Genomic DNA, 20,690 nt, shown 5'->3' on the forward strand with positions numbered 1-20,690 from the left:
TGACTAACGCCTGCAGTCTCCAGGATACCTGGGCCACCTTAAAGTCCCTGGGGGTCCATACACTGGTTAGCCAATGGCGTTCTCTGTCGGGCAGGAATGCCTCAGACCCTCTCAGCAGGGCACCCGTCCTGCTTCACTCAGAGAGAAATAGTAATGGGAAGAATGGCAGATGTCGGTTCTGACCAGACCAGGACCAGGGCCCATCCAACAAGTTCTCAGGGCCTTGGTTTTTGAGGGTATGCCCGAGGACAGCCCTTCCAGCATCACTCTTTGGTTTAAACAGTGGGGGCTCAAGCATTGTGGATCCAGAACTACTTATAGGTTTCCTTTTATCTAATTGTTTGAATCCAAGAAAATCCCTGAATTCTGTGTCACTCTAAGTGCAGCCAAATCGAATCAAGGGGCTTGATTCGAACTAATGCGACCCGGAGCGCACTTCCTGGTTCGAATCAGCTGGCGATTGGAATAGCGCACAGGCGAGATTATGCTAATGAAGCGCGGGATAGTTAAATCCCTGCTTCATTAGCAATTTCGGTCGCCTACATTTGCATCCCTAGTTCGAACTAGGGTGCAAGTGTAGACGTACCCTTAGATCTTTCATAATCTATTAATTGCTCTTAGGGGGAATGGTGAAAGATATTGTCACATAGTGGCTCAGTTAACAATAAGGCACATGTTTTGTATATTTCTTTACTGTTTTAATGGTTTTATGGAAAGATGAGTTTCTTCCCTCTCTGATGCTAAGGGAATTTGTGTTTGCTAAGATTGAAGATCAAGAAGATTTTTTCTTCTTCATTGTTTGTCACTGAGGTGTTTGACACACGTCCTTTGTTTCAAGTGCTCTTCCAAGAATAATCTAATGGCTCTTATATGCAAACAAGCAGGATGACATTGCACTTATTTTCTTGCCGGGGAGGTTTCTTCCTAAAATTTCACTGTGTGATTTAGATACATTTCTAGTCTGACTAGCTATTCCCAGGTGTCTCTAACACAGGTGTTCTCAGCCAGAACTGAGGGATCGGACTCTTAGGGTGCGTCTAGACTGGCAAGATATTGTGCAAAAACTTGCCAACTGTCTACACTGGCCGCTTGAATTTGCTAAAATGGCCATCGGAGCTTTCTTGCGCAAAAGCGCGTCTAGATTGGCACGGATGCTTTTGTGCAAAAGCACTTTTTGCGCAAAAGCATCCTTGCCAATCTAGACGCTCTTTTGCGGAAATACTTTCAACGGAAAAACTTTTCCATTAAAAGTATTTCTGCAAAATCATGCCAGTCTAGATGTAGCCTTAGGGTATAACTACATGTGGTTTGGTATGCCAAGCTGTGCTACCATGCTTGCTTTAATCTAGCTAACATGGCCAAAATAGCAGGGAATACAGCATGGCACAGGCATCAGCATGGGCTAACAACATGAGTACATATGTAAGATTCCTATCAATCCTTTGCAGCCTACACTAGAACTTGTGCTGCTGTGTCTTTGTGGCTATTTTTACCTGTACTAGCTAGATTAAAGCTAATGTGAATATGACAACCCATGTTGCAATCATACTTTGGGTTGACTTAGAGTTATACACTGTTATAGGAGCTAACTTGTCAGAGGTAATAGTATTACTTTTTTTTTTAAATAACCTACTTGACATTGTTTGCAAGCCAAGTACATTTTCATTTTAATGTTCCATGTCAGCATCTATCTGACATAAATAGGACTACCCATTTGAAACAGAAAACACATAAATAGTTTCTGGTTTTACCGTAACTTGCTTTCAGTAGAAAGTCATCAAATACTACATCAGTGGAAAGATGTATTATGGTACTTAGAAACCTATTGTAAATGCCAGCCCTCATTTTAAATACTTTTCTTGTTGCACACCTGTGCTCCTATATAAATTGAATGAATAGTTAGCTACAAAAAGTTATATATTTTAGTTGTACATTGGTATAAAAAGAAATGTTCCTCAAAAACATCACTAGAAAGCTAGATTTGATAGAACTAAAGTTTATATTTCAATTTGCATTTTCATTGGTGACATTTTAAGTTTAATTAAAAACAATTAAAGCACTGTTCTAGTTAAGCAGAGTTCAAAAATTTTTGTATAATTTTATATTTCTTTTTAAGCAAAAGAGGGATGTCAGAGAGGAGAGTGACGATTGGAGAAAATTGATCCTTGAAACAGAAGAAGCTATTTCTCTTAATATGAAGGATAATACCATTCAGCATATAGAATATATCTGCTATGCCAAGTAAGTATAAGTAGTATGGAGGATATATAATCAAAATGCCTTGGTATAGCGTTTTATATCGTGCATGAGTACTTACGTTGTGATGTCACTATAAATTATATTTTTTCTTTCATCTGTATCCTTTTGGACTCAAGAAAAAACTAAAAATTATCAACTTTTATCTAAGCATCCCATACATAAATCTTCTGTACTTAGAAGATGGATGATTCTTTACTGGCTTAGATTCAGATTTGATGTAATAAATATTTTGAGCAAGTTAGTGAACAAAAGGCCAATAGTTCACCTTGGATTGAAAATCAGCAATAAGTTGTGTTTGAAGGTGTTCACCATCTGCTATATGTAGTTGTTGTACTTTGCAGCTTCCAGTCTGAATTCAGGTAAAAATGGACTATAGAATTATCTTTAAGCTCTTAAGTAAAATCTCCCTTATGTGACCATTCGTAAATAGAAGAAAATAGGCAAAATGCAGTACTTCAATAATATAGTTAACATTGACACAAATTGCAATAGTGATAACCAATTTCAGTTCTTAGCATTTTAGACAATAAACAGATTTAAGATTAGCATGATATTTTAGGTTGAATTGTTGTGCATGATAGGTCCCTTTTTATGCAGAGTAAATTCAGCTAAGCCAGGGGTGGCCAAGCTGTGGCTCCAGAGCCACATGTGGCTCCACTGGACCGGAGGGTGCTCGCTGTTCAACCCCTAGCTCTGCCCTAGGCACTGTCCCCCTCCACCCTTTCCCTCTAGGATCCTGCCACTTCTCACCCTCTCCACTGAGCCTGTCACATCCATGCTTCCCCCCTTCAGTGTCTCCCACTGAGAAAGAGCTGATCCAAGTGGACAGAAGAAAAAGGAGAAGGAGGCATTGACCGGTGGGGTTGCCAGTAGGCAGAATGTGCTCAGAGTGGTGGTGGGGAGATGATCAGGGCTGGTGACAGAACTGTTGCTCTTTGGCAATGTGCATTGGTCAATTCTGGCTCATTCTCAGGTTTAGGTTGGCCACCCCTGAGCTATGCACTGCTTTGGTTTATCTGCTTGGTAAATTTGGGAGCCTAATTTAATTATCTGCCTTTTAATTCAGGTTCAGCATTGAAAGGTGATAAACTACTTAATAGGATGAACCTTAGTTTTAAAATCGATAAAATTATTTGAGAACCCTATATTAATACAATATTGGTTAAATACACAAATTATAAAGTGGAAAATTAACAATTTCAGCTAATATTTTATTTATAAAATAAAATCTTAGCATAATGGTGGTACAGCAATCCTAAGTACTACAGAAGCATAATAATGCTTAGTGAATATTAGCAAACCTTCATTTAAGAACTGAATAACTGGTGTGCATTTGATCTTGTTTTTATTAGCTTTTGCATTGAATTCAATTGTTTTTTATTCTTAAGAAGTCATAGTGGATACATACCTCAACTTTAGCTTCATAGAATCATAGAGCTGGAAGAGACCTCAGAAGGTCATCAAGTCCAGCCCCCTGCTCTAGGCAGGACCAATCCCAACTAAATCAACCCAGCCAGGGATTTGTCAAGCTGAGACTTAAACACCTCTAGGGATGGAGACTCCACCACTTCCCTAGGTAACCCATTCCAGTGCTTCACTACCCTCCTAGTGAAATAGTTTTTGCTAATATCCAACCTGGACCTCTCCCACAACAACTTGAGACCATTTCTTCTTGTTCTGCCATCTGTCACTACTGAGAACAGCATTTCTCCATTCTCTTTGGAACCTCCCTTCAGGAAGTTGAAGGCTGCTATCAAATCCCCTCTCTCTTCGCTTCTGCAGACTAACCAGACCCAACTCCTTCTATCTCTCCTCATAAGTCATATGCTCCAGCTCCCTAATCATTTTGGTTGCCTTCTGCTGGACCCTCTCTAATGTGTCCACATTTTTGTAGTGGGGGGCCCAGAACTGGACACAATATTCCAGATGTGACCTCACCAGAGCCGAATAAAGGGGAATAATGACATCTCTGGATCTGCTGGCAATGTTCCTCTTAATGCAACCTAATATGCCATTAGCCTTCTTGGCTACAAGGACACACTGTTATCTCAACTCATATCCAGCTTCTCATCCACTGTCACCTCCAGGTCCTTTTCTGCAGAACTGCTACTTAGATGGTTGGTCTACAGTTGGTAACAATGCTTGGGATTCTTCCGTCCCAAGTGCAGGTCTCTGCACTTGTCATTGTTGAACCTCATCAGATTTCTTTAGGCCCAATCCTCCAATTTGTCTAAGTCACTCTGAACCCTCTCTCTGCCCTCAAGCGTATCTACCTCTCCCCCTAGCTTAGTGTCATCCGCAAACTTGCTGAGGATGCAATCCATCCCCTCATCCAGGTCATTAATAAGGATATTGAACAAAACCGGTCCTGGAACCGAACCTTGGGGCACTCCACTAGAAATCAACCACCATCCTGACATCGAGCCGTTGATCACTACCTGCTGGGCCTGGCCTTCTGGCCATCTTTCTATCCATCTTACTGTCCATTTATCCAATCCACTTTCCCTTAACTTGATGGCAAGAATATTGTGGGAGACTGTATCAAAAGCCTTGCTAAAGTCAAAGTATATCACATCCACTGACTTTCCCACATCCACAGAGCCAGTTACCTCATCATAGAAGCTAATCAGATTGGCCAGGCACGACTCTCCCTTTTTGAATCCATGCTGACTATTCCTAATCACTTTCCTCTCTTCCAAGTGCCTCAAAATGGATTCCTTAAGGATCCCTTCCATAATTTTTCCAAGAACCAAGGTAAGATTGACCAGCCTATAGTTCCCTGGATCTTCCTTCTTCCCTTCTTTGAAGCTGGGAACTACATTTGTTTTTTTCCAATCATCCGGGATTTCTCCCGATCTTCACGACTTTTCAAAGATAATGGCCAAAGGCTCCTCAATGACATTTGCCAACTCCCTCAGTACTCTTGGATGCATTAAGTCCGGACCCATGGATTTGTGTACGTTTAGCTTTTCTAAATAGTTCCTAACCTGTTCTTTACTCACCAGGGCTGTCTTGTCTTCATCCCATCTTGCATCACTTAGCGCATTATTCCGGGAGCCCACGTTGTCCGTGACTACAGAGGCAAAGAAAGCATTGAGTACTTCAGCTTTCCCCACATCATCTGTCACTAGGTTACCTCCTTCATCCATTAGGGACCGCATACCCTCTCTGATCATCATCTTCTTGTTAACATGCCTGTAGAAACCTTACTTGTTATCCTTCACATCCTTAGCCAGTCGCAGTTCCATTTGTGCTTTCGCCTTCCTGATAACTCCCCAGCATTCTCGAGCCCCTCCCTGGTCATGTGTCCAAGTTTCCACTTTTTGTAAGCTTCTTTTTTGTGCTTAAGTTCACCAAGGATTTCCCCTGTAAGCCAATCTGGTCTCCTACCATGTTTGCCTCTCTTGCTACACATCGGAATGGTTTTTTTCTGTGCCTTCAATAAGGCTTCTTTAAATTACTGCCAGCTGTCCTGGACTCCTTTCCCCTTCGTGTTAGCATCCCAGGGGATTCTGCCCATCAGATCTCTGAGGGAGTCAAAATCTGCTTTTTTGAAGTCCAAGGTGTGTATTTTACTACTCTCTCTTCTTCCTTTGGTCAGGATCCTGAAATCTACCATCTCGTGATCACTGCTTCCCAGGTTGTCACCCACCTCCACTTTCCCTGTTAGTTCCTCCCTGTTTGTGAGCAGAAGGTCAAGCTGTGCACGGCCCCTGTGCCTTTGGCACTTGTGCCAAGAAGTTATCCCCAGCATTCTCCAAAAACTTCCTGGATTGCCTGTGTACTGCCGTATTGGTTTCCCAACAGATGTCAGAGTGATTAATGTCCCCCACGAGAACCAGGGCCTGGGATCTTGAAGCTGCCTGGGATCTCAGTTGTCCGAAGAAAGCCTCATCTACCTCCATCCACCTGATTTGGTGGCCTGTAGCAGACACCAACCACATCGCTGCTGTTGTTTGCTCCTTTAAACTTAACCCATAGACTCTCAACAGGTTTTTCTCCCTCTTTATACTGGAGTTCAGAGCAATCATAGTGCTCTCTTACACATAGTGAAACTCCTCCTCTCTTGCCTGTTCTTCTTCAACAGTCTATACCCTTCCATGTGAATCATCCCACCAAGTCTCTGTTATGCCAATTAAATCATATTTCTTGGACTGGGCCAGGGCCTCCAGTTCTCCCTGTTGATTGCCCAGGCTTCTCGCATTAGTGTACAAACACCTCAGATAACCAGTTGATTGCCCTATCGTCTCCATTCGAATCAGGGGTCCTCCTTTGTTGCTTGTTCCTCTTTGCATTTCTTCCAGGTATCCGACTTTCCCACTCCCCTCATGGTTTTGGTCACCGTCCCCCAACAAACCTAGTTTAAAGCCCTCCTCGCTAGGTTTGTAAGCCTGCCCGCAAAGATGCTCCTTCCTCTCTTGGCTAGGTGGATCCCATCTCTTCCTAACAATCCTTGTGCCCGGAACAGAGTCCCATGGTTGAAGAAACCAAAGGCCTCTCTGCAACACCACCTGCGCAACCACGCATTTACTTTCTCAATTTGACGATCCCTGCCCAGTCCTTTCCCTTAACAGGGAGGATGGATGAGAATACCACTTGCACTCCGAATTCTTGGATCCTTCTTCCCAGCGCTACATAATCCTCAGTAACCCGCTCAAGATCATTCTTGGCCGTAGCATTAGTTCCCACATGGAGAAGTAGGAAAGGGTAGCGATCCGAAGGTTTGATCAGTTTGGTAAGCCTCTCAGTCACATCCTGAATGCCAGCTCCCAGTAAGCAGCACACCTCTCGAGATTCCAGGTCCGGACGGCAGATGGATGGCTCAGTCCCTCTTAGGAGGGAGTCCTCGACCACCACCACCCGTCATTTTCTTTTGGGGGTGGTGGCCATGGAACCCCCATCCATAAGACTACGCATCCCATGCCTTCCAATAGATGGTGTTCCCTTCCGGTTTCTTACTTGTGAGGCCCCTTCCAAAGCATTCACCACTGCAGAACCTGTGGAGAGAGCCTGAAAGCGATTACTTACCTGTATAGTATTGAGGGATTCCTGTGCTGTCCTTTTTCCCCTTCTAGAAGTTACATGCTGCCAGTTCTCTACCTGGTCCCATACTGCCCTCTCTGGCTCTTCCGCCTGCCGTGCTTGAAGGATTAAACGCTGCCTTCTATCGAGGAAGTCTTCATCCTCTCTGATCAAGCATAGGGTCCACACTTGGGCCTCCAGTCCTCTAATGTTTTCTTCCAAAATGGCGACCATCTTGCACTTAGTGAAGATGAAATCCGTTATTTCTTCTGGGAGGAAGGAAAACATGGCACACTCCGTGCAGGTAAGAACAACAGACCTATCACCATCCATCGCTGCTGTTCTGGAGAAGGGATTTAAAAAGAAAGGCAAGAGAACCTCACGCCCTTTCCTCTCCCCTTCCAAACTTCAGTTTCTCAAGTTTCTTCACACTAGACAAATCATGAAAGCATTCATTCTTTTTTATGAACCAATGTGGAAGCAGGTTGATTGAATGTAAAAAATAGGTTAATGCGTCCCATAGGTCACAGAAATCAGGATATTCAAAAATTGAGGTTCACATATGCAGCTACAATACAGACAAAAATTAAAGCTTCCATTTGTCTTTTAAAATTACTTTGTCTAGTCCCAGAGAAATAATCACTGCCAGACCTTTGTCATAATATATTTTCTAAACTAGTACTGAAATAGGATTAAAAGTTGCAATCACTTTCGTATAGCTAATTGCCAAAGAGGTTGTGTGCTGAAAAATGGCTCTGACCAGTAGGAGAGTAAAAAATGGGTTGTTAAAAATATTTTCAAATATTCCATAATTTGTGCAAGAGTTTTAAATCTGAACTTCCAGTTCTAGTTTTATTTTACACACTAAGTAAAATTTGGTGATTTAATAGCATAATGCTTGTTCCTCTTTCTGCCAACAAAAAGAGCTGGTAGTTGATAAAAATAGCAAAGAAAAAGTTCATCTAAACAACTTAAACTTTTCTTTTGAGAGAGTAGATCATGGCACTTCTGACAGCTTACATGTTCTCTTGATTTTGTTGTTGGTTAACTTTATAATGTCTATGAAGTAACCATTAAACATTTATTTTGAAAGAATAAGCAGCTGGGTAGCAGTATAATATACACTGTTCAAATCTGAAACGAATGGCCTCAGAACAAAGTGCATCCATCAAAGGAAAAGAATACTGTTTCTGCTACAAGCTGTATTGAAAAAAAGGCAAATGTCTGAAAAATAAATAGTGAACACCTGTGCTGAATAAATTAACCAGCTGGTTAGCAATTTTTCATTAGACCTATCTGAAGGGTTGGCTGTTACAAGGCATTAATAAGACACATTCACTTTGAGATATTCCTTTGTTACTACCATTAATTGAATGGTGGTAGATAATATTCAAAATTTACACAACAATTTGCCTGCAGATGTATCCTTTTTGTGAATTAGTGGGAAGTTGTCTGCCCAAAGGATTAATTTAAGTGATTTTTCTTTTTTTATAGATACAGTTGTTACATTATTCAAGGAAGGTTATTCCTATAAGAGAGATGTCATGAGTTCAGTTTTGTATAAAGAGGCTGGACTTTTATAGTAAAATTAGTAGCCCTAGAAACCATAGAAACTAAGATGTTCATGAAGGGAGAACTGAATAGATTTAAGAATATGTAAGGTTTAGTGAAACTTCGATAAACTTTGACTTAGACTTTTAGAACAAGGTAGAATACAAGCCCCAAATGCTTTGTAAAAAACTTATTGAACTCAGGTTATTATGAATTTCTGCTTAAAGTGAAGTAGTTCTGTGAATTTGCCTTGAGAGTTTCACTCCATGAGCATTTTGACAGAACAGAACTTCATAGGTGAAGATACAGCCAGAGTGAAGAAAGACGTTTGTTTCAATGGTTAAATAAATGTCTATAGCTTATATATTGTTTGCACACGCACAGCATCCTTTTATACAAATAAATACCACAGCAGTTAATAAAACTGAATTGATTTCTAGTCGTACAATCCTCAGTTAGTTGATATGATTTTTTTCTTACAAAATATTTTTAAAATTCATCAGACTGTATTATTGAGCTATTGTACATAGACATCCTAGAGGGATAGCCATATTAGTCTGTAACTTTAAAAACAACTTTTTTTTTTAAAAGGAATAGTCCTGGGGCAACTTAGAGACTAATAAAAATATATGTGTAGTATCATGAGGTTTTGTGGGCAAAACCCACTTCTTCTGATGAGATGATCTTCTTTGAAGGTGCCACAGGACTACCCTTTTTTAAAAAAAAAAAAAAAAGTTGTTTTCATAGCTAGACATGTAAGTGTATCTGCCAAAACAGAAAAAACATTAGAATATTTATGCATACAAAGTTTTATTGTATTATTTATTTAAGTCAAATTAAAAATAACATACCACTTACAGCAAAACCATGATCATTTCTTCCATTCAAACTTTTTCATTGAGTTGTTCTAGAATAAGTCTATGTGTAATTATAGTATATCCTTTTTATTTTATTTTTATATATATATATATATATATATATATATATATATAGTGTATCCTTTTTACGGTAAATTCTGAATTATAATGCTACGGTATATAAGTTTTAGTGACATAGGTGGAGAATAGCTGCATTGCTTGTGTGCAGTAGAGCCATATGTGACTTGAATAAGTGCCTTTCTGCTAACCCATACTAGTGTTTATTGTGCTTCATTTACTAGAAGAACTATAAATTTTGGAGAACTCTTAATGTGGTGTACCTGTTGTTTTTAAAAATGAGTACCAGTAGTCCTGTGGCATCTTAGAGACTAACATATACATATATATAGTATCATGAGCTTTCATGGGCAAAACTACTTCTTCAGATGAGATGATCTTGAGTCCTGTTTTTAACACACTCATGAAGTATTGTGCCTTAAATACCATAGGGACCTTAATACTATACCAACCGTGTAGGTATTAGAGAGAAAAGTAAGTAAATCATTGGACACTATTAAATTACATAATGTTCTAGAAATTGTCATGAAGCCAAAGTCTGATCTTTGTCTATGAGGATTACAAGCAGAGGCCTCAAGTTATTGCAGAGGGAGAGTTCCTTCTAGCGGTATAAAGAATTTTTTTCTAGAACTGACTGTTTTCATGGTTATGGAACCATAAACCTGCCTATAGGTCCAGGACTGAATATTTGTTTTCATACTCCAATGCATAACTCTCAGGCAAATTTCCATGATGGCCTTGGGAGGTGAATGTCTACCAATTTTAAATAAAAATGTCAGCTTTTAGCTTGAGTCAGGCAAAGGTCTATAATAATATACCACAATCATGGAGGTATTCTCAATTTATGTCTATAAAACTTGTATATCATAGTATATACATAGCCGCCTTGAATATTTTAAATAGAAAGGTGGGGTAAAAATATTTAAATAAATAAATACAGTAATTCAGAACCTGTCATAAAGATACATTAACTATCCATACATAATTACACATACATTGAGGGAATGTCCACACTATACGGCTACTTGGTATCCTGAAATAGCTACCCCATGTCTATACAAGCTGCTCATTTTTTTGAAATATTTTTCAAAATTACAGGCGTGCTATTTCACCATCCCAGTAAACCTCATTGCACAAGGGATAAGGGATGGCCCCAAATAGTGCATTACTTTGAAATTTGGTGTTGTGTAGACTGGGGTGGGCAAGAATTTTGGAAGAGGGAGGGCCACTTTGCAAATTTCAGAATTGACTGCGGGCTGACCTGGGAGCGGCGGGTCCTCGGGCAGAAAGGGCGGGGTTGAGAACTATGCTGCTCGGTATGGTGACTTTATTTTCTGAACTGGCTGCAGCTAGTAAGAACAGTTTAATTTAAATTATGAAACAAATTAAGCGTTTTCACTTTCTCATGTTAGTTTATCAACCTTCATTTTAAATAAAGTAAAATATTATGTCCAACACAAAAGGTTTGAATGTTTCCTTTATTTATGGGAGGGGTGGTGAACCCTTTTTGAGTCTGGGGTCACTGACCCACAAAAAATCAATTGGGGACCACACAAGTGAGAAGTAAAAAAAACCCAAACCCTCCAACCTCTCTCCCCCCCCCCCGCTTACTGATGTGGCCCCAACTGAAACACCCCACTCCTCTAGTCCCCTAACCTCACAGGTGAGAGGAAAGGAAGGGGAAAACTGAGGTTCAGGGTTTCCTATAGACCAGATTTACTTTTCAGAGGTTCTGGAGTTAGTGGATTTTATGGACCTCCTTAGGCTCTGGAGTAGGGACAAAAATGAGGGGTACAGTGTAGGAGAGAGGGCTGCCAGCAGGTAGGATAGGGATGGGGTGCAGGATCTGGGAGGGAGGTGGGATGCAGAAGCAGGCTGGGAGTAAGGTGTCTGGCCAGATGGAGGGAGGAGGAAGAAGGGAGGGGGCAGTGTGTGGCCAGGAGATAGGGTAAAAGAACAAGGGAGGGTGTCAGATCAAACTAGGGGTACTGGGTATTGGAGAGGAGGGAAATGATGGGATTGGTATGGGGAGGTCTGGATGTTAGGGGGAACCTTACTTGGCTTCGTACTCCTTTGCAGCAATGGCTGCATCCATGCTGTCCTGGCCGTGGCCACAGGCCACCCCCGGAGATGCCACTGCTGCAGCCATGCAGCTTGGGGCCAGCCCTGGAGGCATTTCAGTCACACGGCCCCAGGCCACTCCAGAGCGCCATGACCTGGGGCAGCCCCAGAGGCGCTGTTATCGTGGCCAGGTAGCCCAGGGCTGGCCCCCGGAGGCACTGCTACTACAACCCAGGGTCGGCTCCAGAGGCGCCCCTACTGCTGCTACCACTACCCCAGGTTGGCGCTGGAGGCACACCTATCACGAGCACATGGCCTGGGGCCGGCCGGTCCTGGAGGCACCGTGTCAGTGACATCTTCAGCCTCCGGGTCTAGCCCCAGACTGTGTGGCTGTGCAAGTGGTGCCTTTGGAGCCAGCCCTGTTGAAGAGCCTCAGCGGCAGCGTGGGGTGTGGAGGGGTGGGGTTGAGCTCCTCCCCTCCCCCCTGGACTTTAATTGGGGTGCGGGGCCTATAATTGCCTCAGGGGCCAGATCAAAGCACAAGGCAGGCCAGATTCAGCCTGCTGAGAGGCTTTTGCCGACCCCGGTGTAGATGCACCAAATTTCAAAATAAGCTATTTCAAAATAGTTTTGAAATAAGATACACAATTTATGTAGCACAAATTGTGTATCTTATTTTGATTTGGCACCAAAAGTGAAGTACTAAATTATAGTAATTTTAACAGCATAATATTCAGCACGTTATCTATAAACTTTTTTCTTTGAGGTTCTACTACATCTATTCCATCTGAAGCCAACTCCATTTAGAATATAAAATAAATAGAGTGAATAGTAATAAAAATTGGACAATATATTCTGTATTGAAATGTTCATTCAACTCCCTGTGTACCGGCTTCACAGGGGTTATGTGACAGCTAAGATTATTTTGCTTGCTGGGATATTCCTTTTCAGTGCGATCTGTCCAATTACTGCAAGGGGGTGGGCATTAAGATGGTCTAAAATAAGAAAAAAGAGCAGAAGTGAACATGCACATATTTTGTCCTCCTCCTCTCCTTGGTATCTATGGCAATATAGGTCTGTGTCACTTCCACAAGGGAAAATTTGTGGTTCCCACAGTGCATAAAGAGCCCTTTGTGCTCACCACTAATGCCTTTGCTGCTATGCTTGGGGTGATTCTGAGCCAATCCATGGCTTGGGTCACTGTGAGGTTCCTGGGCACTCCCAAACCCAGAGGTGGAGAGTCAGGAAAGATGCAACCACATGTAACCATGGCATCACCTTTGCCTGCTGCTTCTTTGCAATAGCTTTTTCGTCCCAATCCAGAATGGCATCTCTGGTTTAGGGAAAGGCTTATAAAACCCCTCCCTTCTGTATGTAGGAGCTCTGCTGCGTTTCTGTGCAACCAGTCAGACACAGAACCCTTCTCAAGCCCATTGGGTGTTGCAATCCTTAAAGGGGTCTGATGTTCTTCTTCGAGGAGTGTCCGTGTCGGTGCTCCACCTCTAGCTCTTGCAGCGCCACTGTGTGTCCGGACAGAGATTTTCAGTAGCAGTGCCCTCCAGTGTGCCACGCATGCACAGCAGATGGGACACACGGTGCTGCTACCATGCATGTGCAGCAACCATCCCTTCAGTTCCTTCTCTACTGCCATCAGCGTCAGTCAGAACCGCAGTTGCTCTCCTTTTTCGCTTACTAGTTTTGATAGCATTCCCGTTAGTTTTAGTTAGTCAGAGTTTAGATTTCTTTCCTGTAAAAGGTTTAAAAAACATTTTTGTTAGACCGCGAATTGAAACTTCACCCTCTGGAGAACATGGTGAGACCAGCTTCGGACTCGGAGCAGTCGTCCTTCCCGTGCTAACCATCATCCCTGGCCATGTCTGAAAAGACCACACCGGTCAGTGTCTCTATGAGGGACTCTTCTTCTGACCAGATCTGGAAGAGGTCCCATACCACCAGTAAGGGTGACTCTCCGTCAAAAAAACAGGAGCAAGCGCCTAAATTGCCACCTGCTCCAACACCTTCCAGGATTCCAGACAGGGAGACTCCAGGACCGACAGGTACCAATGGTTCCCGAGGGTCAAAGGACCTACATAAGCCTGCTAAGCCTTCAGGCAAGGCGAAGGCAAAATTGGTGCCATTGGTACTGATGGTGCATATGTCGGCACCGAGAAAAGAAAAAATCAAGCCAGCTGCCACTGGCACCGAAGAAGACGAAGGTGCACTTGGTACTGTTGGCACCTATGCCACCTCCAGCACTGAAGAGCCACAAGCATGCGGTACCAACATCCTTTTACTCTTCACCATCGGCACCGCAGACTGCGTCGGCACTGAAGATTGTGGCTATAGTTCCAACCCAGCTTCCAACGGCACTGCAGGAGCCAGGGCAAGCACCTATCGCCACAGAGCTTTCTACGGTCACTTACACCACACTCGGCACCGCCTTTGTTAAAAGTGATGATTCGGTGATTGGTACCCATTCCCCAAGGCATTCTTCCCTAAAAACAGCATCAACCACCCACAGTGCCAGGAGCTCAGCAACAGCCTCTTCAATGGTTGCCGAGGTGCTTCTAACCCCCTCCCCCCCCAACTGGCCTTAATGGGACCTGTGGGTTCATCATCAGGCTCAAGGTCAACAGCCCATTCTGACTGCCCCTGCTTCCAAAGCATCATCTTTTCTGCCCGTTGACAGGTTGTTCTACCAGGAGGAGGAGGACATTGCTTCCAGTGACAAGGAATCATCAGTCTCCTCTCACCCTGCAACACACATCCTCCTTTCCTGATGACACCCTTATGTCCCCACCCCCTATGGTGGGTGACGACTTTCGCTCTTTAAAGAGCTCTTTAAACGAGTAGCTGATGACCAGGGAGACCTCAAGGACCATATCCTGGAGACCTAACACAAACTGACCAGCATACTCCACACTGCACCAACTGCCAAACTAACCTTGCCTATGGACCTGGCCCTTATGGACCTTGCCAAGATTATATGGCAGATGCCAGCCATGATTCCACCAGTCTGCAAGAGGTCTGATCACAAATATTACATGGCACCTCAGGAGATGGACTTCCTCTTTTCTCATCCGTCCTCCAACTCTGTAGTGAAGGGCCAAAGAGGTAAACAGAGCGCAACGCACACTACCCCTTGTGACAAAGAGTGGAAGCAATTAGATCATATGGAAAGGAAGGCTTATTCTTAGCTTCACTTCAGTTACATATATTGAATTATACAGCCATGTTGGCTAAATACACCCACCACATTTTCAAACAACTATTACTTTTTATTGATAACATGTCAGAGGGTAAGAAACAACAATTCTCTGCCAACATAAACAAGGGAATGCTGATCTCCCAAATGGCCCTTCAAGCTGCCCTCGATGCATCTGACACAGCCTCATGCTCCATTGCAACAGCTATCGTCATAAGGAGGATCTCCTGGCTCCACCTGTCAGGTTTTCCTCGCAAAGTGCAGGCCATAATAGAGGACCTCCCCTTCCAGGGATCTAAGTTGTTCATGGACACAACCGATGCATCTCTCCATTCGCTCCAGGATTCCAGAACAATGTTGAAAACCCTTGGGATCCATGTGCCTGCAGCGTTTCAATCACACTCAGACACACTTTGACAACAGGAGGAGACAACATCAAACCAAACACAAACAGACCACTGGCATCCTAGCCATCTATCTCCAGGCAAAGATTTTGAAGCTTAGATTGAGAGTCTGATACCACTTCATATGGAGCATCTGCAATCCTACCTACTTTTCCACCACTGCCTCCTACCCTTCTTCTACCAATGGTTAACAATCATGACTGACAAATGAGTGCTAGAAGTTGTAAGAGCAGGATACTGCATCCCTTTTATCATTTTTCCTTCCACCCATCCTCCCTCCCTGTCTCATCTCACGAGAGTGTTCTACTCCATCTGGGTGCCATAGAATCAGTACCTCAAGGTCACAAAAACAGGCTTCTTACTCCTGTTATTTCCTCACAGCAAAGAAATTGGGAAGTTGGAGATGAATTTTCGATCTCAGGAAACTCAACTGTTACATTCGAAGGGAGTGCTTAAGATGGTGACTTTAGCTACTATAATACCAGCCCTAAACGAAGGGCCCTGGCTATCAACTCTTGACCTCCAAGACGTGTATTTTCACATATTTAGGCATCCCGCGCATCGCAAATATTCCAGGTTCACACTGGGCACAGCACATTTCCAATACACAGTGCTGCCCTTCGGACTTTCTACGGCCCCAAAGGTCTTCTCAAAACTCATCACAGTAGTGGCAGCTCACCTCCTTGAGCGAGGTGTAGCTGTATTCCCCTACCTCAACAACTGCCTGATCAGAGTGCCCAGCCGCCAGGAGGCTCACAAAGCACTCTCTCAGGTCATGTCCTTATTTCAGATGTTAGGACTCCAAATCAGCCTAGCCAAATGCAAGCTCTAACCGTCCCAGACTATAGAGTTTATCTTGACTGCATCTAGGCAACAACCTCTCTTCTGCACCACTGATTCCAAACAATCAAACACCTTGTCGATGTGTTGCAGACAAGCCCACAAGTTCCTGCAAGAACTTGTCTACGGCTTCTAGGCTACATGGCTGCATCAGTAGTATCGCATGCCAGGTTACATGAGACCAATGTAGCAATGGCTCAGAACGGTGTACAGGCCCCATTACATCAGCGTCAACAAGCTGCTTTCACTCCCAAACAGGGTCAAGCGCTCACTAGATTGGTGGGCAGACCAAAAAAAGTATGTGCTGGGGTATGCTGCTGCAGAGCTCCCCTGACGATTGTGATGACGATGGATACCTCCCTCCTGAGATGGGGAGCACACTCGGGCCCCCTCTCGGTCCAGGGACAATGGCAGGCCCGTGAGTGCTCCTTCTACATCAATGTGTTGGCATTCAGAGCGGTACTCATGCCCTGTATCCGTTGCAGGAAATTCTGACAACACAGTACATATTTTTATGGATAATCAAGCTACAATGTACTACATAAACCGGCAAAGAGGAGCCAGATCCTTGCACCTGTGCAAAGAAGTGACACACCTATGGTCATGGTTTATAGACCACAGTATCCGCATACAAGCTGCTTATCTACTGGGCAAAGACCATTATGGTGGACACCCTCAACAGGAAGTTCACTTCCAACCACGAATGGGAATTGGACGATGGCATACTCCACATGATTTTCTCAACTGGAGATTCTCACAAATCAATTTGTTTGCAAACTTTGTGAACAAAAAGTGTCCACAGTACTGTTCTCGTGTGGGCATTGGACTACACTCTCTGGGGGATGCCTTTACAATATCTTGGAACACACCCCTCCTCTATGCCTTCCCACCAATCCCGCTTCTCCACCAAGCAGTCAACAGAATAAAAGCAGGGACAGCATTAGTAATCCTCATCACTCCAGCTTGGCCCCGCCAGACATTGTATATTTACCTACTCCACATGTCTCTAAGGACTCCATTGCACCTTCAGATAGTCCCTCGTCTCCTGACTCAGCAACGGGAGCGTGTTTGTCACTCATCTCTCCGCATTCTTCATCTCCTCATGTGGCTCCTCACTGGCTCTTCTCAATAGAAGCAACATTCACGGATCAGGTTAGACAGATCCTAATAAATAGTTGCAGGGTCTCAACAAGAAAGTCTTACCTTACCTGTACAAGTGGCATAGATTCTCTTCTGGGAGAACCTCAGATTGGCAGATGCACTCTCAATTCCTCTGGCCGACATACTAGAGTACTTCTTACACTTAAAACATACAGGCCTCTCCTTCAGCTCGCTAAAGGTTCACCTTGCGGCTATAGCTGTGTTTTATCCCATCGAGGACAAATTGGTTTTCGTCCTTCCCACAACCGAATGTTTCCTAAAGGACATCCAGAACACATTTCTGCCGCTTACAGCACCAGTCCTAGCATGGGGCTTAAACCTTGTGCTACAAGCTCTAACTCATAAACCATTCAAACCCATGGCCATGTGTTCAATGATGCATCTTTCAATGAAAGTCGTAACGCTAGTTTCACTTACCTCAGTTAAGAGTAAATGAAATTGGGACATTCATGGCCGACCCACCCTTCACCATTTTTCATAAGGACAGGGTGGTCCTCCAAACATATTCAAAGTTCTTACCTAAAGTCTTTACTCCCTGGTATTGCAATGAACCACTTGTGCTATGGGTCTTCTGTCCAAAGCCGCATACCACTGCTGTAGAAGCTAAATGGCACTTTCTCGATGTGCGCCGCTCTCTGACCTTTTACCTAGAAGGAACAAAGGCAGTTTGTAAACCAAACAGACTTTTCATCTCCATCGCTAAAAGGTCATTGGGCGCGCAAATCTCTACACAGAGACTTTCCAAGTGGATCATAGACTGTATCTGCCTGGCTTACACTAGTTATAACCAACAGCCTCTGCTGCAATTGTGAGTGCATTCCACAAGGGCCATAGCAACCTCTGCGGCCTACCTTAGCAGCATTAATCTGACGGACATTTGCAGGGCCGCAACACGGTCTTCTGTACACACTTTTGCCAGACATGATGCCCTGGACACTTCCTCAAAATGGGGCACGGAACTTGGACTAACAGCCTTCACCAGAGTTTCAACATGATTATTAACTGAAGCACCCGCCTCCTCACATGGGTACTGTTATATAGTCACCTAAGGTGGAGCACCCACAGGAACAGTCTTCGAAGAAAAAAGGGAAGTTACTCACTTCGTGCAGTAACGGAGATTCTTTGAGATGGTTGTCCCTGTGGGTGCTCTACCACCCGCCCTTCCTCCCCTCTGCTTCGGAGTTGTTCTTGTCCTTCTGGGGCAAGGGACAGTTGCTGTGCATGCATGGTAGCAGCACTGTGCGTGCTGTCTGCCATGCATATGTGACACACTGAAAGACACTGCTACTGAAAATCTCTGTGCAGATGCGCAACGGCGCTGCAAGACCTAAGGTGCAGCACCCACAGGGAAAACCATCTTGAAGAACCTCTGTTACTGCACGAAGTGAGTAACTTTTCTTTTTCTTCCTATGCTGACTTTGACAAAGTGCCCCATCTCTGTTCTATTTTGGCAATTTGTGCAGAATACTCTTTGACGTTTGGGGAATTTCATATATATTGATAGTCAGCGGGATTATAAACTGTACCTTTCTCAATCACCTTTAAAATCACAGTTCATTAGTTTTCAGCGGAGCTTAAAATGTTTATTCAGTGCCTTAATGTCTTGTGGTAGAAAGATAAAAAGATAATACAAAATTGTTGCTGAATTTCTTTCACTTATAATGACATTAATTTAATTCATCTCTGTTGGTAGCATAAACTAAAAGTCCAAGTTCAAAAGTACTAGTTGCTGAGGTAGACTTCATTGAAGTCCAAGATAAAAAACACAGATCAGATTAAAAGTGGAGTTCTGCTCTATAAGGGAAATTTTAAAGAATATATTTATTATAAGAATAAGGAAGACTAAGCAAAATACTTGATACTTAGGCAACCTGGTCAGAGAACAGAGGTTTCCCTTTCTGGCAGGCATATTATGGATTAATCAGAACTGCACGAAAGACTTGCTTTTGTTATTTTGTTTAAGTTTACTAGGGGGCTGTGCCTCCTGCTTTGTGCACTTAGCCCTCTCCTCCCCCGGTCACTGGGGAGGGTCCGGCTGCAGCAATGCCAGCCCGGGTCCCTTCTCCTTCCCCCCCTCCAGCCCAGGCCCCTTCTCCAACCTCTTCCCCCTCCCCCACCAGCCTGGGCCCCTTCTCTCCCTCCTAGTTCTAACTTCCCTCTCCCCCGGCCGCAGTGTGCACCAGGCCCAACTCTAACTCTGGCAGCTGGGGAGGCGTGGGGTGCCTGCCTACCTTTCATGGGGCATAGAGAGGCACAGGTAGGACTGCAGCCTGCTGAGGTGGGGAAAGCTGCAGCGAAGGGGGCTGCTGTCCTAACCTCGCCCTCGTGCAGTCCCACGTGCGCTGCTCACTGCCCCAGCCCTGCCCACAGATCCCAGGGCTGCCCATCCACCCGTCAGTAGCTGTGATAAGTGCAGCCTCTGGAGATGGGGGTGAGTCTCTGTGGGGGCAGCTGGACTCCGGGTGGTTGGTCACCGCGCTCTGGCTCTCCAAGAGCCTGGCAATGGGGGAGCTCCCAAGAACCGGCTGCTGTAACATAAGCCCAGCAGGGAGCCCTTCTCCTAGCATCCATCCATAGGATGCTGTCCCTAGCACCCTCTTGCCCCTGTGCTGTCACAACTGCCATGTGGGGTCTGCTGGCTACTGTGCCATGTTTCTTGGCATTGAAAGTCGGGTGGGGTGGCATGGGGGCAGAGGAAGGGGAGTAGGGGTTTGGTTTAAAATACCAATTGTAAGTGGCGAGGGGAAGCAGCAAGGTCAGGCTTGAGGGGGGAGAGAGGGAGGAGGCAGGTGGGACACAGAGTGAAGTGATGACTTAACTCTGTCATCTCATAAGAAAAGCTGTTTTATAGAGAGATTTCTTGATTATTAAATACATCAGAATGCCTTTAAACTTAGATTCTATGTTTGTATTTGCTTCATAAGTGAATTATATTGCTTTTTTTTAAAAAAATGAAGCTTTTAATAATTGAGGAAACAGGGCATAGCCTATGTTAATATCACCGGAGTGTCTAATTTTTGGGATGATATTCAGGAGATATTGAGGAGGAAAAATCTATGGCCAATGAGAGGTAAGGACAAACTGGGAATTTGATATCTGTGTGTCCTATCTAGTTGTGCCTTTTCTCTGCTAGCAATCTTCCCATTGCTGCGCACTGGTGTTCTCTGTATCTTTCCTATTCTGTTTTTAGGTAAGGTTACCAACCCTCCTGGTTTCTCAGGGAGAATCAGGCTTAATTTCTGAGGCCTACTG

The 20,690-nt window shown here is 44.0% G+C and overlaps 1 protein-coding gene across 4 annotated transcripts in view; it reads left to right on the forward strand.

Annotated features, from left to right (window-relative positions):
* Positions 1-20,690, forward strand: part of CHM (CHM Rab escort protein) — a 232,045-nt gene that overhangs the window by 66,111 nt on the left and 145,244 nt on the right. For all 4 annotated transcript variants that reach the window (XM_075940750.1, XM_075940754.1, XM_075940753.1 and 1 more), the window contains exon 4: positions 2,117-2,241. In XM_075940750.1, the coding sequence (XP_075796865.1) occupies positions 2,117-2,241 (125 nt within the window). The remainder of the gene's footprint in view (positions 1-2,116; positions 2,242-20,690) is intronic.

The sequence above is a fragment of the Pelodiscus sinensis genome, chromosome 13 (assembly GCF_049634645.1).
Source record: "Pelodiscus sinensis isolate JC-2024 chromosome 13, ASM4963464v1, whole genome shotgun sequence".
Lineage (NCBI taxonomy): Eukaryota > Metazoa > Chordata > Testudines > Trionychidae > Pelodiscus > Pelodiscus sinensis.